Genomic DNA, 18915 nt, shown 5'->3' with positions numbered 1-18915 from the left:
CTTTGTTGATTTAGCTGTGTGCTTAGGGTCATTGTCTTGTTGGAAAGTGAACCTTCGGCCAAGTCTGAGGTCCAGAGCACTCTGGAAGAGGTTTTCATCCAGGATATCTCTGCACTTGGCCGCATTCATGTTTCCTTCAATTGCAACCAGTCGTCCTGTCCCTGCTGCTGACAAACACCCCCATAGCATGATGCTGCCACCACCATGTTTCACTGTTGGGATTGTATTGGGCAGGTGATGAGCAGTGCCTGGTTTTCTCCACACATACTTAGAATTATCACCAAAAAGTTCTATCTTCGTCTCAGACCAGAGAATCTTATTTCTCATAGTCTGGGAGTCCTTCATGTGTTTTTGAGCAAACTCTATGCAGGCTTTCATATGTCTTACACTGAGGAGAGGATCCGTCGGGCCACTCTGCCATAAAGGCCCGACTGGTGGAGGGCTGCATTGATAGACTTTGTGGAACTTTTTCCCATCTCCCTACTGCATCTCTGGAACTCAGCACAGTGATCTTGGGGTTCTTCTTTACCTCTCTCACCAAGACTCAGTTTGGCTGGACGGCAAGGTCTAGGAAGACTTCTGGTGGTCCCAAACTTCTTCCATTTAAGGAATATGGAGGCCACTGTGCTCTTAGGAACCTTGAGTATTACATAAATTCTTTTGTAACCTTGGCCAGGTCTGTGCCTTGTCACAATTCTGTCTCTGAGCTCCTTAGGCAGTTCCATTGAGCTCATGATTCTCATTTGGTCTGACATGCACTGTGAGCTGTGAGGTCTTATATAGACAGGTGTGTGCCTTTCCAAATCAAGTCCTATCAGTTTAATTAAACACAGCTGGACTCCAATGAAGGAGTAGAACCATCTCAAGGAGGATCACAAGGAAATGGACAGCATGTGACTTAAATATGATTGTCTGAGCAAAGGGTCTGAATACTTATGACCATGTGATATTTCAGTTTTTCTTTTTTAATCAATTTGCAAAAATTTCTACATTTCTGTTTTTTTTTTTCAGTCAAGATGGGGTGCAGAGTGTACTTTAATGAGAAAAAAATGAAGTTTTTAGAATTTACCAAATGGCTGCAATGAAACAGAGTGAAAAATTTAAAGGGGTCTGAATACTTTCTGTACCCACAGTATATATTATTTTCCCTAGCGGGGGTTTCCGGTTCTTCCCCCTAGGATGCAAGTCCTCCTGACAAAGTTTATCAAGGCTCGCTGGGCCGCCATCACTTCAACCAGCCTTGCCCTGCTTGTTGTAGTAGCCTGGACCAACCCCTGTACCATACGTCAGTGCTGGAAGCAGCAGCCTGGCTCACTTGCGCCTCCCACTCTTCACCATAGGCGTATACTCCCGAGAGGAATCTCCTCGCGGATCTTCGGTGCTTATCCAACTGTGGGCATTTCTCATTCCCGAAGTACTGGGGTCTAGTTCTCTGGCCTTGACTGGTGTAGTTGAGACTTCAGCTCTTGACCGGCGCAGGTCTGGTTCTCGGGCTTTAGCTAGCATAGACTGGATTCTGGGACTCATCTGGCACCGGCCGGGTTCTGCTGCCCGGCGCACCACAACGCACTGCCTTGGGCTCTTTACCACGGCCTGGTTCCTCAGCTTCAGATTCCCCTGCACATATCGTGCTTGATTCTTTGCTTGGCAACAGATCTGCTCCCATTTTGGGGAGCTGGCCTTTTATGTCAAGAAACTGGGTCATCAAAGTCACCTTACCAGGTGAACCATCTAGACTCCTTCCTGAAACTCTACCTCTTCCCATTGGTTCTGGAGGGTTCCGCTTGGATGACAGATGGCAATCTTCTTATACAAATGCTGCATAACACTGAGGATTTTCGCTTTTTATGGCGCTTTATGGCGCACAATCTTACACCCCTTATGCAGTATGTATGATGCCCCTCACACAGTATAATGTTCCTACAGTACTGCCATCTCTCATACAAAAGATATTTCCACAGTTCCACCATCCTCCCCTCACACACAGTATAATGTTTCCACTGTACCACCATCCCTCACACACATTATAATATTCCCACTGTACCACCATTCCCACCACACACAGTATAATGTTCCCACAGTACTAGCATTCCCCTAGCACAAAGTTTAATGTTCCCACAATACCACCATCCTTCCATGCACATTATAATGTTTCCAGAGTACTGCCATCCCCCACTAACAGTGTAATGTTCCCACAGTACTGCCACCTCCCCACACACAGTAAAATTTTCCCACAGTACTGCCTCCTACATACACAAAATGGTACTATCTACCCCATGGCTAATTAATAAATTCTCACTTAGCCCCATTCTTGGTGCAGATGCTAATAAACCCAGGACCTATGAGATATTTACATATTTACCGCTACGGTAATTTGGTAATAAACCCTAATTAAAGGATTAACCCCTTAAGCCCCGCGGGTGGTTTGCACGTTAATGACCGGGCCAATTTTTACAATTCTGACCACTGTCACTTTATGAGGTAATTACTCTGGAACGCTTCAACGGATCCCCCTGACTCTGAGATTGTTTTTTCGTGACATATTGTACTTCATGATTGTGGAAAAATTTCTTCGATATCACTTGCGTTTATTTGTGAAAAAAACAGAAATTTGGTGAAAATTTTGAAAATTTTGCAATTTTCAAAATTTGAATTTTTAAGCCCTGAAATCAGAGCGATATGTCACACAAAAGAGTTAATAAATAACATTTCCCACATGTCTACTTTACATCAGCACAATTTTGGAGCCAAAATTTTTTTTTGTTAGGGAGCTATAAGGGTTAAAAGTTGACCAGCGATTTCTCATTTTTCCAACAAAATTTACAAAACCATTTTATTAGGGACCACATCACATTTGAAGTCACTTGGAGAGGTCTTTTTGACAGAAAATACCCAAAAGTGACACCATTCTAAAAACTGCACCCTTCAAGGTGCTCAAAACCACATTCAAGAACTTTATTAACCCTTCAGGTGCTTCACAGGAATTTTTTGAATGTGGAAGAAAAAAATGAACATTTAACTTTTTTCACAAAAATGTTACTTTAGACCCAATTTTTTTTATTTTCACAGGGGTAACAAGAAAAAATGGACCCCAAAATTTGTTGTGCAATTTCCCCTGGGCACGCAGATACCCAATATTTGGGGAAAAAACACTGTTTGGGCGCACGGCAGGGCTCGGAAGGGAAAGAGCGCCATTTGACTTTTTGATTGTAAAATTTGCTTGAATAATTAGCGGATGCCATGTTGTGTTTGGAGAGCCCCTGTGTGCCCAAACTTTGGAGCTCCCCCACAAGTGACCCCATTTTGGAAACTAGACCCCCCAAGGCACCTATCTAGATGCATAGTGAGCACTTGGAACCCCCAGGTGCTTCACAAACTGATTCATAAAAATGAAAAAGAACACTTTTTCATTTTTATGAATCAGTTTGTGAAGCACCTGGGGGTTCCAAGTGCTCACTATGCATCTAGATAGGTCCCTTGGGGGGTCTAGTTTCCAAAATGGGGTCACTTGTGGGGGAGCTCCAATGTTTGGGCACACAGGGGCTCTCCAAACGCAACATGGCGTCCGCTAACAATTTGAGCCGATTTTCCATTCAATTTGTTAGCAGACACCATGTCGCGTTTGGAGAGCCCGTGATGTGCCTAAACAGTGGAGCTCCCCCACAAGTGTCCCCATTTTGGAAACTATACCCCTCAAGGATTTTATTAAGGTGTATAGTGAACATTTTGAACCCAGAGGTACGGCACAGAATTTGTTTACATTAGGTCATCATATTGAATAAGTTGTCATTATTCTTGAGCACAAGTGCTCGCTACTTGAGTTTGCATTGGGTACTCAGGTATGCACCATGTACAGCGTGTGCTCGAGTGACATGCTCAAGTCCCTGCTCCGCATGTTTCACGGTTATTAGACACCCAAAAAAAAACATGCGGGGATTGCTCGTGCATGGCAGGCAATCCCCGTAAAGTTTTTTGGCCGCGAAGCATATGGGGCAGAGACTCGAGCATGTCACTCAAATACCCACGATACTCAATGCATACCAGAGCACCCGATGCAAACTCAAGTAGCGAGCACTTGCTCTCAACACTAGTCGCCATATCGTCATCTTTTTCTTACTTTTGAAAAAAATCCCAACCCTAGCCCTAGCACAACCCTAGCCCCAGCACAACCCTAGCCCCAGCACAACCCTAGCCCCAGCACAACCCTAGCCCCAAACCCAGCCCTAACCCTAGCCCAATCCTAACCCAAGAGTTTATTTTTGACGCCGTTCCTTGTGCGGTATAAGTGATTAGACGACTTTATTCTTCGGGTCGGTGTGATTACAGCAATGCCAGAATCATATGGGGTTTTTATGACTGACAGCTGTCACACACTAAAAGACGCATTTTTTGTAAAATCTAGTTTTTGCATCGCCATATTTTGAGAGCTATAATTTTTACAGATTTTGGCAGACAGTCATGTGACTGCTCGTTTTTTGCGGGATGACTTGACGTTGTTATTGGTGCCATTTTCAGGCACGTGACATTTTTTGATCGCTTTCTATTCCGATTTTTGGGAGGCAGAATAAACAAAAACCAACAATTCAGGAATTTTTTTTTTTTTTATTCTGTTCCGCGTGTGGTAAAATTGATGAGGTAGCTTTATTCTTCGGGTCAGTACGTTTACAGCGGTACCACATTTGTATCATTTTTCTATGTTTTGGCGCTTGTACACAATAAAAGCTATTTTATAGAAAAAAATATTTTTTAGCATAGCTTTATTCTGAGAGCTATAACTTTTTTATTTTTCGGCTGATGGAGCTGTATGGCGGCTTGTTTTTTGCGGGACGAGATGACGTTTTCAGCGGTATCATTTTTATTTATATGCGTCTTTTTGATCGCGTGTTATTCCACTTTTTGTTTGGCGGTATGGTGATAAAGCATTGTTTTTTGCTTCGTTTTTTTTTTTTTTTACCGTGTTCACTGAAGGGGTTAACTAGTGGGACAGCTTTATAGGTCAGGTTGTTCCGGACGCGGCGATACCAAATATATGTACTTTTATTGTTTTTTTTTATAATAATATTTATTGATGGGTACATTATATTTTTATTTTTGGTGTATTATTTTTTTTATTTTTTTATAATATTTTTGCACATTTTTTTTTTTTTTCCACTTTCACACAGTTTATACACTTTATTACTTTGTCCCACTCTGGGACTTTCACTTTTTTTTTTCTGATCGCCTGCATGGCACAGGAATGAAGCACCATCCCTATGCCATGAAGGCTGTCAGAAGTGCACAGTGTGAAGATTGCTTGGAGATGCACTGCGCATGCCCAAGCAATCTTCCTGCTCTCTGGTGACCCGGATGTTGTCATGACGACATCGGGTCGTTATGGCAACACCCGGGAATCCTTTGCAGACTGCGCTGGAAGCCGGAAGAGGAGGTGAGTATCGCCGATCACCTCCCCTTGCCCCCGCAATGCCGCGATCGACTTCGATCGCAGCATCGCAGGGGTTAATGTGCTGGGAGCGGTGCAGGACCGCTCCCTGCACATAGTACCGGGTGTCAGCTGTGACAATCAGCTGACACCCGGCGGCGATCGCGCCCACACAGCCTGTGTGCGCGCGCGATCCCCATGACGTACTAATACGGGTCTGGCTCTTAAGTCCCAGGGCACAGACGCGTATTAGTACGTCAGATGTTATTAAGGGGTTAAAAGCATTAAAACATGATTTATCTTTAAAAGTGGTATATCAATTTAAAATTTCGCCATATTATCTCCACTATGACTGCAGGAAGAAAGAGCAAGAAGCAATTAAGATTTTGGACATAGAAGTGGCCAATTTATTGGTACCTATTGGACCTATGGTGCTAAAGCAAAGGCTTTAAAAGGTAAGTGACTCCATTTTTTTATTGCATTATAACCCCAGCCCCCTGAGGAAGCCAGTCATCGAATGGACATAGAGAGTACTACTGAGAAGTTGTACCGATGGACCTCAGCCAGTGAGGTCCTCACAAATCAACTGGGAGCTTAGAGTAGCTCTCAGGGGCCGTAGTGACACAGGGGATGATGAGCCTTCTCATAATGGTTTGCTGGACTGTTGTGGCTTGTAACAAAAGTTATGTACTGCTACATGTAACCAGAAAGTTCCGGACTGCTTCTTCTGCATTATGCATTCATACGCTGCATTCAATCACGCAGTTAAATCTGCATGTGTTCATTGAACAATGCGGATTTACCATATCTAATACATTCTATGTGGAAATTTCTGTTTGCGGAGACTAGTGTCTTAACAACAGAAATTAACATGCTGTGGCTCGTAAAACCGCACCTCTGGTGAGTTTACGCAACGTCAAATAGAAGCACAGTGGGCATGGGATTTCTATAAATCCCTTCCACTGTGCTTGTAATGTGGAATGTAGCGTTTTATACGCAGCGCAGGTGAGCTGCATCCAAAACGCTGGTATTCCTGATTGTGGGCACGTACCCTTGGACATTGTTCTTCCTCGTTCATCTCCACATCATCTGGTCCAGGCTTGCAGAGTCGGGAGATATGAGTTCTCTATATATATTTTTTTTTCCTTTTGAGGTTCGGGGGCCAAATTATAGCTATTGTTGCTATGGACGTGACTTACCTAACATTGCGCAGTGAATCTGTTTTCACTATAGTGACTGATATTTCTTGTTGATAAAACTGTAATATTTTTTTCACTTTAAACTTTTTTTTAAACAACACTGATTAGTGCGATCATACAACATACAAACCTCTGATTGCTCCGGTGATGCACTGTACTACTGTAGTGCTGTGTATTATCACTGCCTGTCAGTGTAATACTAACAGCCCCATACACAAGAGATAAGTGTTGCCTAAATGGTCATTTGGCAGCCGGCTATCTCTCCCAACTCTACCGTACACACAAATGTTCCAGCTTTCCTGTGGTCTGTATGAGAGAGTCGCCTCCAGACTCTTCTAGCGGAGGATTATCTACAGGAAGAACAAATGGAATAGCCTCTGAAATTCAGGATGCCAGATCCTTCCCTGCCCTGACATCATCTGCCGGTAGGCCCCGAATACATTGTATAGTCGACTAAACCCCACTGAAATCAGTGCTTTAATGAAACTTTAGTCTAATGTGTTTGGGGGTGTTAAAAGGTAACTTATTACTATCAAGTACTTGGGTGAGGAGGGGAATTGAGCCGAACATTGTCAAACCTTCTTAGATGCCATGTTTCCTTTTGACAGCAGCAAGTGGTTAAACTGCCAAGATTTCTGTTGCAGCCGCACCTGTGCCATCCCTGCAGTGTACATCTATGTTCTGGTGCCCTAAAGAGTTATTTTTTTTTAAAAAACAAATGTTTAACCTCTTAAGAAATAACAATGGGCCTAATACGTTTTGCAAGTTTCTTTCTTTTTACAAGAATTGTTGGTGCCAGTTTTCTTTTGAAACATTTTAATATCTGATTTTTTTCTGGTGTATTTTTTGTAATATAGGAAAGCCTGAGGCCAGAAATAAACCCCATAAAAAACTGTATATGGAGACTTTGGTATCAAATCATTTCTATCTGCGGTGTTTGTGCAAACAAAAAAGCTTTTATAAAAGCCTCAAACTTCTGTGTGTGAATCAGTCATGAGATCTAACATGGTAGAGCCCGGGGAAGACGGGAAACATTCATATAGACGGCTGGTGGTGATGTAGTAAGTGACAGACTCTGGCCAAAAATGTTTCTAGAGCTGTAGTAGAAATGAATATGTCATCCTCATCATGAAGTAGTTATTTCTCATGTCACGTGTAATGAATATCTCCTGCAGTATTGCTAATGCCAATTCCAGTGTCGGTAAATGAGACGACAATTAGTGTTATGGAAGATGAGTCTATGAGAAACGCATTCAACTGGAGAGGAAGAAAATGCTTGTTTTCTGTGGCATAAAATATATAGGTTTTATTAGTAGATGTGAAGAAGAAAACGAAATACTGTAAAATAATAAATCTCCTCATATGTTTCCCTTATTATCTCCAGTAATTGTATTATTACACAGGATTTTTATGATGTTACATAGTCTCATCTTCTTATTCAGGTTTCTACAATATCAGATCCTCTCAGAGAAGATCTTCTAGATAAGAGAATTTTCTTGATTTACCCATCAAAGATGGATATGGACAGAGACAAGATGGCGGAGAGGATATTACACCTCACCCTGGAGATCCTCTTCCAGCTTACTGGAGAGGTGAGAGATTCTGATGATGTCACATTACATCATTCTTATCTATGGGAATAACAGATGGACAGAACTGGATAGGTGAGGCCTCTGGAAATGTCTGTAGTGAGATTTATTAATGAGTTTCTCCATTACCAGGATTACATAGTAGTGAAGAAGACCTCTAGTGAGCGCTGTCAGGACCCTGTGTCTGAGGGATGGAGAAGACCCCTGAGCCCAATCACGGGGCCTCCACCTTACACCCTGATACATGAGGACATCAATGACCAGAAGATCCTAGACCTCACCTACAAGATGATTGAGCTGCTGACTGGAGAGGTGACACTGCTGGGAATGCTGGGACATTATACAGTAATGCTATGAAGAGATCAGGGGATGACTGTATCATTGTATGTGTCAGGTTCCTATAAGATGTCAGGACGTCACCGTCTATTTCTCCATGGAGGAGTGGGAGTATTTAGAAGGACACAAAGATCTGTACAAGAACGTCATGATGGAGGTTCCCCAGCCCCTCACATCACCAGGTAATAGACAGGACTAAATACACATGGCCTATAATTATCTGTATGTAAAGGATGAATTCAGTCCCTGTATGTGTTTCCTCCAGACCTATCCAGTAAGAGAACAACACCAGAGAGATGTCCCCGTCCTCTTCTTTCACAAGACTGTAAACAAGAAGATCCCAGTGTTCCTCAGGATCATCAGGTAGATGAAGAGAAGGTGTCATGAGATCTCACCTATGATGTGTAGACGGCTGTGAGGGTCTTGTGCTCAATTTTGTTTTATCCACCAGTATTATATGTTTTATACTTGTGAAATGAGAATGGTGGAGATGGCAGGATTAAAGCTGATCATAGATGTGACTTCTTTATCTGTCTGTGACTTTTACAATATTTGTTTCAGGGTGAAGATCTGACCCATATTAATACTACAGAGACATATGTGAGGGGTGATGAGCGGTGTAAAGAGGAGATTCCTACATATGACTACCCAGGTGAGTAGTAACCACTAAATGCAGAGAAGTCACAGATTCTTCTCAGTCACCAGCTGTGGCTGCTTTATTGGTAGTGCAGTCCGGTCGTATCACAATCGTGTGATCACCATTTTGCCGCTCGATCACAACATTCTCCTCCATCCGAAAATATTCAAATTACTTTGTGAATTGGGAAAGCCCTTTTCTAGAGAACTTACAACCTGGAGGATCCACCTACCCCCTGGGATTAGGAGACGCTGTCCGTTACCTGCCCAGATCTGTAAACTGTAAAGCCAAATGACAGCGTACGTAGAATGTGCTGACAAGTTAGAAAATCACTTGAAGAAAAACATTATGATGGGCTTGTAAGAGAAAGCGGAGGGTAATGATGCTGTTGGCTTCCTAGATCCCTGATATCTTATTGGATGAATCTACCTTCTCTCCCTTCTGTGCTGCTGAATGTGCTCATATGGTCCCTACAAGACCAGGTCCAGTCTTTCTGGCCAAACTTCACTTTTATTATTGACAACATTAAATGTGCAGTGAGGCCAAGTGTGAATTTCTGTACAATAACAGCAGAGTTTCCCTTTATCCTGACTTTTCAATTTCTTTTTAAACCAACTAACTTCAAACAGGATTGTGATAAACTATACAGAAAACATTACACCTGTGCCATGATATATCTCTAAGCTGTGCGTGGCTGATGGCTGTAATATACATTTATTCACGCCTGCAGGAGATGTGTTGGCTCCAGCCCTGGTTTCATGGAGTCACTCCACGTCATAAATTCCATTATGTTTTCGATCCTAAGGAATTCAGATTACTGCACAATCTCTCCTGAAATGGGGAGCTGTCACGAAAACACCAATTGGTCAGACCTTGCAGCTCTCTGGCGCCCCCTTATCCTGCTGGTCAAACACGGTATTGACCGAGGATAAGCACGGGCGCAGCTGCTCTAATTTATGTCGACTATTGGGGCACGTGATGTGACAGGACGTATATATACCACCAGTTCCTTCCAGGAACGTACAGTGCTGGCCAAAAGTATTGGCACCGCTACAATTCTGTCAGATAATACTCAGTTTCTTCCTGAAAATGATTGCAATCAAAAATTCTTTGGTATTATTCTCTTCATTTAATTTGTCTTCAATGAAAAAAACACAAAAAGACTTGTCCTAAAGCCAAATTGGATATAATTCCACACCAAACCTAAAAAACGGGGTGGACAAAAGTATTGGCACCATTTGAAAAATCATGTGATGCTTCTCTAATTCGTGTAATTAACAGCACCTGTAACTTACCTGTGGCACCTAACAGGTGTTGGCAATAACTAAATCACACTTGCAGCCAGTTAACATGGATTAAAGTTGACTCAACCTCTGTCCTGTGTCCTTGTGTGTACCACATTGAGCATGGAGAAAAGAAAGAAGACCAAAGAACTGTCTGAGGACTTGAGAAACCACATTGTGAGGAAGCATGAGCAATCTCAAGGCTACAAGTCCATCTCCAGAGACCTGAATGTTCCTGTGTCTTCCGTGCGCAGTGTCATCAAGAAGTTTAAAGCCCATGGTACTGTGGCTAACCTCCCTAGATGAGGACGGAAAAGAAAAATTGACGAGAGATTTCAACGCAAGATTGTGCGGATGGTGGATAAAGAACCTCGACTAACATCCAAACAAGTTCAAACTGCCCTGCAGTCCAAGGGTACAACAGTGTCAACCCGTACTATCCGTTGGCGTCTGAATGAAAAGGGACTGTATGGTAGGAAACCCAGGAAGACCCCACTTCTTACCCCGAGACATAAAAAAGCCAGGCTGGAGTTTGCCAAAACTTACCTGAGAAAGCCTAAAACGTTTTGGAAGAATGTTCTCTGGTCAGATGAGACAAAAGTAGAGCATTTTGGGAAAAAGCATCAACATAGAGTGTACAGGAAAAAAAAAGAGGCATTCAAAGAAAAGAACACTGTCCCTACAGTCAAACATGGCCGAGGTTCCCTGATGTTTTGGGGTTGCTTTGCTGCCTCTGCCACTGGACTGCTTGACCGTGTGCATGGCATTATGAAGTCTGAAGACTACCAACAAATTTTGCAGCATAATGTAGGGCCCAGTGTGAGAAAGCTGGGTCTCCCTCAGAGGTCATGGGTCTTCCAGCTGGACAATGACCCAAAACACACTTCCAAAAGCACTATAAAATGGTTTTAGAGAAAGCACTGGAGACTTCTAAGGTGGCCAGCAATGAGTCCAGACCTGAATCCCATAGAACACCTGTGGAGAGATCTCAAAATGGCAGTTTGGAGAAGGCACCCTTCAAATATCAGGGACCTGGAGCAGTTTGCCAAAGAAGAATGGTCTACAATTCCAGCAGAGCATTGTAAGAAACTCATTGATGGTTACCGGAAGCGGTTGTTCGCAGTTATTTTGTCTAAAGGTTGTGCAACCAAGTATTAGGCTGAGGGTGCCAATACTTTTGTCCGGCCCTTTTTTGGAGTTTTGTGTGAAATGATCAATGATTTGATTTTTGCTTCATTCTCTTTTGTGTTTTTTCCTTGCAAGCAAATTAAATGAAGGGAATAATACCAAAGAATTTGAGATTGCAATAATTTTCAGGAAGAAACTGAGTATTATCTGACAGAATTGCAGGGGTGCCAATACTTTTGGCCAGCACTGTATATATACCTCTGACCAGCCACCCTCAAACCACAATATCACATAAATACTGGTATACTGCCACCACCAATCGCTTAACAGGTGGATTGGGTACCCATTAGGTAATGTGAATTAGCGGGTGAGGAACGTGTTTGCTCAACATAGGACAAGAAGAACGAAGCTGGTAAATAATAATGATTTACTCCCGAAAGTGGGCAGTGTTTACAAAAGATATACAAGATATTATAAAAGAGACAATGTACATATATGAATAAACAGTTATTAAAATAAAAGGGATAAGTAATAGCAAAACCTGTGCCACGTTGTGATGGTCTCAGATTCTGTGGGGGGGACGGCTCCCCGGAAATTAGATTTGATTCTTCCACGCAGCATGGTGTGCATGCGTCTGACGTCCCGGGGCAAGAATGACTTAAAAAATGGCCGTTCTGGTTTTTAGCAAAGGGGCCAAAACATTAGGAGACACCCATGGTGCTTACCTCACACGGGGACTCGGCTTTGTGACCCCACCCAGCTGCAGAAGACCTAAAACTCCTTCAGATTTCATATCTTGGTGTGGGGGGGGGTCCCACATCCAAGATGGAGACATCATGTTTGCCGTCACCACTATTCATGAAGACGGATATCAAATATGAAATCTCTATGATGCTCAGAACCCATTTCCCGGGCTTCCGGTGGTCTCCTCGTCACGAAAACCACACCATCACAATTGGAAAAAGATGACCATCTCAAAAATGTGGTCCCTGTGTTTCTGACAGTCATGTGCATTATTAAAATCGACATTAAACGTTTGTGCAGCTAAACAATAGGATTGGAGGGAAAAATCCAGGGTATACCAGTGCTTGCTCTGGGCTGAGGCTTTATGACGCTCATAAAAATTCCTGAGGTTTGGGGGAAAAGCAACAGTGAGTTCTATGTAAAACTCTTACAAATGGACAGGGGGGTGGAGATTTGAGACAGCTCTCATTTTTTAAAACTATGACCAAAAATACATTTTGCCTGACAGGAGCACTAATACTTTCTCTACTCTTCTCATCAGGACTCATAGTAGCTCCAATGGTCCACCATAAACGACTGCAATTCCGGTTTAGTGTTGTAGTTCTCCCCTGATACATATATTGTTGTTGGGGATGTAACATATCTTTTATTCTGTCTTTTTTTACAGGTTCATTTTGTATGATAGTTTGAGTGTGGTGGAATCGGCCTGACTCACTTATGTGACTCTGTAACTCCCTCGTTGTCTTTAAAAGAAGGTCTCCATTATGTCTTCCCAATGCCCGAGGTCTAAATTTAAGACACCTCAGCTCTGCACTATTATAAAAAGTTCTCTTTAAATGTCTAATATTTCTTCTTGAAACTCCTCTGACAGAAAATATATTGTCCCTTATCATAGTTTAGATTACGAAGAGCCACCGAGCCCCATACTCCAATTACCCCAGAGAGGTTTCACCAATAGTTACTCGTTTTTAACTGATGGAGACTATTGAGTTTGATCATTTCAGTAGATGTGTTATTGTCTATAGTCACAGTTTTTGACTTCAGTGATCCTCTGATTTAACCCCTTCCTGCAGCCAGTTTTGTGTTCCTAATCAGGCTCCATTTTCAAATCTGACGTGTGTCACTTTATGTGGTGATAACTTTGGAATTCTTCACAAAGGATAATAGGAAACAAATGGACCTTACAAATTATGTTCCAACTTCTCTTGAATTTGACAAAACCCTATATACAGCTGTACACTACTGTCTGGGCACATGGCAGGTTAAGAAGGGAAGGAGCGACATTTAGCTATTGTATTGCAGATCTTGCTGGAATAGTTTGCAGACACAATGTATTGGGGGCACTGTTCATGGTCACCTGACAGCTCAAAAGATGGCCACCACTAACAGGCTTGGTGCTATATAATCCATTTTCCAGATCCCAGGGACTGCCTTGCTTATCCCCAGAGGAGATGGGACACACCATTTACAGAAGCCATAATATAATAAAATGACAGAAAACCAGAGCAGTAGAAATCACCATAAAGTAGCTTCATTTTGAAAATTATAACCCTCAGTGAATTAATCTATAGGAGAAGTGAATATTTTGACTCCACAATCACTTTCCAGAAATTAGCACACAGTGGATGTTGGAGGGTGAAAATTACACATTTGCCATTTTACTGGTTCCCAGATTGTGCTCTAGGAGACACACACCGTAAATTAAGTGGGTTCTTCTCACTATAGTAATGCCAAATACATGGTTGCTAAATATTGTTTAGGCACACTTCAAGGCTCAGAAGGAAGGGGGAGATTTGACTTTGGGAGACCGGATTTTGCTGCATTGGTTTATGGATGAGTAGAAGTTTTTATTGGTATTATTTTTGCCTACATAACATTTTTTGATGGCTTCTTATTCCATATTTTGGAGACAGAATGAACAAACAGTTGAACACTACGCTCTACTGGTTCATTCTATGAGGTTTTCACTTTTCACTGTCATTCTGTCAATAACTTGCCATTTCTACAGACATTTAAGTAGAAATGTTCAAAAATGTAAACTCAAGGATATTTCATTCAAAATTATTAATTGTTTTTTTTCTTGGCAGATGACTGTACCTGGAGATCAGAGAGACAGGAGATTTTTAAATCGGATGATCTTGAGATCCCACAGGATACAATTGAAGTGAATGCCATTTCTCCAGATATCCCATCTTCCCTTCAAAGCAAAGATCTATCATCTAAGCCTATGGAACAGGTCCTGTCTTCTGATTCATTACCGACTATGAAAGAAAAAAATCAAAATAAAAAAATAAGCATTAAAAAACGAACTGCTCCTAAAGGAAAGAGGTCATTTTCACTTTCAGAAAATGAAAATAGTTTTACCCTCGAAAAGTCTATTCTTAAACATCAAAAAATACACACAGCGGATAATAGATTGTTTTGTTCCAAATGTGGCCGAAGTTTTAACCAGAAATCAGTTTTTGTTGCGCACCAGCGAACTCACACAGCGGAGAAGCCTTTTTCATGTTCAGAATGTGGGAAATGTTTTAACCGGAAATCACTTCTTAATATCCACAAGAGAACTCACACGGGGGAGAAGCCTTTTTCATGTTCAGAATGTGGGAAATATTTTAACCGGAAATCACTTCTTAATATCCACAAGAGAACTCACACGGGGGAGAAGCCTTTTTCATGTTCGGAATGTGGGAAATGTTTTAACTGGAAATCAGTTTTTGTTAGACACCAGAGAACTCACAGTAAGGAGAAGCCTTTTTCCTGTTCAGAATGTGGGAAATATTTCAACCAGAAATCACTTCTTAATATCCACAAGAGAACTCACACGGGGGAGAAGCCTTTTTCATGTTCAGAATGTGGCAAATGTTTTAACCAGAAATCAGATTTGATTAAGCACCAGAGAACCCACACAGGGGAGAAGCCTTTTTCATGTTCAGAATGTGGGAAATGTTTTAACCAGAAATCCACTTTGGTTAGTCACCAGAGAACTCACACAGGAGAGAAGCCTTTTTCATGTTCAGAATGTGGCAAATGTTTTAACCAGAAATCAGCTTTGATTAAGCACCAGAGAACCCACACAGGGGAGAAGCCTTTTTCGTGTTCAGAATGTGGGAAATGTTTTAACCATAAATCAGCTTTGGTTAATCACAAGAGAACTCACACAGGGGAGAAGCCTTTTTCATGTTTAGAATGTGGGAAAGGTTTTAACCAGAAATCAGCTTTGGTTAATCACCAGAGAACTCACACAGGGGAGAAGCCTTTTTCATGTTCTGAATGTGGGAAAAGTTTTAACCAGAAATCAGCTTTGGATAGACACATGAGAACTCACACAGGGGAGAAGCCTTTTTCCTAATCTTTTTTTTTTAATCCAATACATTTTTATAGATATTTTTTTATTAGGTTTTTTTTTACAAACCAAGAAACCAGTACATACAGTAATAAAATAACATACCATAGGATGACATACATGCATCTCTCCTATATATCCTTTCAGCTTGCCCATTACCGTCTGATAACTTGCAGTCACTATATCTTACAATTAACATTCCACATTCTTGAAATTTCTTATATAACCATAATATTGTAATAAACATTATAATCCTATACACTTATAGGTGTGCTATATTACTGTTAAATATGAATTATGGATATTCATTTTTTAATCTGAATTCTATATAGATCAGCCTCGAGCTAGGTTTTGCTGACAAGACATTCAGGCTATTCGTGTCTTTTTAGCTCAGTGTAAGTTAGTGCCATAAGCAGAACAACAGGTGCTGTGAGGGGCCAATATAACCCACACAGGGTGGGGGTCTCGGGGTCTCTTTTCCATTCTACATTACATGGCTCAGTCCTAGGATCTAAGAGCTGAAGAGACAGCTGACATGTAGGCCCTGACACACGTGCTGGACACAGACAGACGCAACCTACCATTCAGGATCCCAGGAAAAGATAGGTGAATTTCAACTAATAGGCTAATTATGGACAAATGGAAAATCACTTTGTAACTATTTCACCTATTTTATGTAACTGCTGGAATTATTCTTTTTAATGGACAACCCAAGAATAAATAATATATTCTTTGAACAATCGCATCTGATAAACAGTCCTATCTATATATAAATATACAAAAATAATTATATTTAACATTTTGGCGAGCCCCCAGTCCTGAGTTTTTTTGTGCTTTCAAGTGGCTTCCTTCTCCTTGAACAAGGTGGGGGAGAGGAGGAAAGCTTTTGCTGAACACCTGTTGTCCAAGTGTCGGGAAATCCACTAACTTTGTCACAAGAATCAGAAAGAACCTACAGATGATTGAGGACTGATATATTCTCCAGATGGATTGACAGGCACCAGAAGTACTACAAGGATCAGAAGTACACTGATGACCAAACCCCAGTGTAAAGGAGAATCTGAGAAATCTGAAGTTAAGGAAAAATATGGATATTATTTCTTCTTTTCTAAGCAAAGTAAACTAAAATTAAAGGCTACTGACGAGACTGACTTAGACGTTTTGTGGCTTAGCTTATGTGCAGAATGTGAAATGGAGAATTTAAAATTAGATTCTAAGCTGGTGTCCTTTTATAGAGACAAAGAGAAGTTGAAAAATATTTTACAATTGGTTGACATTTCACAAACTTGTGTCAGAAAAGTCAAAGCATGACTGTGTAATAGTGTAAAGGATACTAATGATGTTACTGATTCTGACTGTAATGTGGAAATTGAACAGGATAACAGCTACTGAAGGTGACCGTCTGGTGACAAAGAGACTGACATGGGAACGGACAAAAGAGAAACTGACATATTAAGTGATGTAGGAGGAGACATGATAATTGACTCAAGTGATGTAGCAGGAGCTTATGTACAAAGACCATTAAAACTAGAAGAAAACTTAAAAGCTACACAGGCCAAATTCCAAATTAAAGTTAGGAAAAATTTGTTAAAATTATAAAAAATCATGCCAAAATCCATGTCTGTACAGGGTGGGCCATTTATATGGATACACCTAAATAAAATGGGAATGGTTGGTGATATTAGCTTCCGGTTTGTGGCATATTAATATATGGGAGGGGGAAAACTTTTCCAGATGGGTGGTGACCATGGTGGCCATTTTGAAGTCTGCCATTTTGGATCCAACTTTATTTTTTCCATGGGAAGAGGGTCATGTGACACATCAAACTTATTGACAATTTCATAAGAAAAACAATGGTGTGCTTGGTTTTAACGTAACTCTATTCTTTCATGAGTTTTTTACAAGTTTCTCTTTGTTTACAGCCATTGATATGTCACAGAGGTTAACACTTGAGGAGTGGATAGAAATTGTGTTGATGTCTGGTGAATGCGCAGTACTCAGGTCATTGCAGCAGATTCAATGCAAGACACCCTATGAGACCACCCATCTCCCATGCTACAGTTACCAAACTGCTTGCCAAATTTCGTAAAACAGGTTCAGTGAACATCCCTTCAGCGGATATTAGCTACTCACAAATGGCACCCTTGCAAAATCCAGCTGCTACAGCATCTCAACGAGGATGACCCAGATCAACGCACTGAATTTGCAGAATGGGCAAAACAAAAATTGGAACAGCATCCTCAGTTTACACAGAACATTATATTCAGTGATGAGGCAAACTTTTTGTGAATGGTGAAGTTAACAAACAAAACCACCGCTATTTGTCTGACACTAACCCACAGTGGATAGATCCCTCCAAGACTGTTGGAACACAAAAAATGATAGTATGGTGTGGTATATGGGGTACAAAGATAGTGGGGCCATTCTTCATCAATGGAAACCTCAATGGCACTGGATATCTGAAATTGCTACATGATGATGTGTTGCTTTCTTTATGCACTGAAGATGGCACGTTCCCTGAGTTTTTCCACCAAGATGGTGCCACCACCACATTATGGGTGTCGGGTCCAAGCATTCCTACATGAACAGTTTCCTGGAAAGTGGATTGGTCATCATGGGCCAGTTGAATGGCCACCAAGGTCTCCTGATCTGACCCCCTTAGACTTTTATCTTTGGGGTCATCTGAAGGCAATTGTCTATGCTGTGAAGATATGAGATGTGCAGCATCTGAAACAACTGATACTGGATGCCTGTGCTTGCATTTCTTCTGGGGTGTTGCTATCAGTGTGTCAAGAGTGGGAGAAGAGGGTTGCATTGACAATCCAACACAATGGGCAGCACTTTGAACACATTTTATAAGAGGTCATAAACTTGTAAATAACTCATGAAAGAATAAAGTTTTATGTTAAAACCAAGCTCACCATTGTTTTTCTTATAAAATTCTCAATAAGTTTGATGTCACATGACCCTCTTCCAATTGAAAAAAAAAAAGTTGGATCCAAAATGGCCGACTTCAAAATGGCCACCATGGTCACCACCCATCTGGAACAGTTTTCCTCCTCTCATATATTAATGTGCCACAAACAGGAAGTTGATATAACCAACCATTCCCATTTTATTTAGGTGTATCCATATAAATGGCCCACCCTGTATATACAGTTGTGATCAAAAGTTTACATACCCCGGCAGAATTTTTCCTTTCTTGGCCTTGTTTCAGAGAATATGAATGATAACAAA

General features: G+C 41.3%; 1 protein-coding gene across 1 annotated transcript in view; it reads left to right on the top strand.

Moving 5' to 3' along the window:
- The window catches only part of LOC141182576 (uncharacterized), a 41408-nt gene extending 22807 nt beyond the window's left edge, over positions 1-18601 (top strand). Inside the window, exons 7-12 of the mRNA XM_073660729.1 lie at positions 8061-8210; positions 8340-8519; positions 8602-8725; positions 8809-8906; positions 9105-9195; positions 14423-18601. Of these exons, the coding sequence (XP_073516830.1) occupies positions 8061-8210; positions 8340-8519; positions 8602-8725; positions 8809-8906; positions 9105-9195; positions 14423-15684 (1905 nt within the window). The 3' untranslated portion in view covers positions 15685-18601. The remainder of the gene's footprint in view (positions 1-8060; positions 8211-8339; positions 8520-8601; positions 8726-8808; positions 8907-9104; positions 9196-14422) is intronic.
- Positions 18602-18915: the final 314 nt, after the last annotated feature.

This window comes from Phyllobates terribilis, unplaced genomic scaffold (assembly GCF_046119375.1).
Source record: "Phyllobates terribilis strain yellow unplaced genomic scaffold, ASM4611937v1 Scaffold_35__1_contigs__length_13245226, whole genome shotgun sequence".
Lineage (NCBI taxonomy): Eukaryota > Metazoa > Chordata > Amphibia > Anura > Dendrobatidae > Phyllobates > Phyllobates terribilis.
Note: the sequence above shows the minus strand (reverse complement) of the source record. Positions and strands in the feature narration are given on the sequence as shown.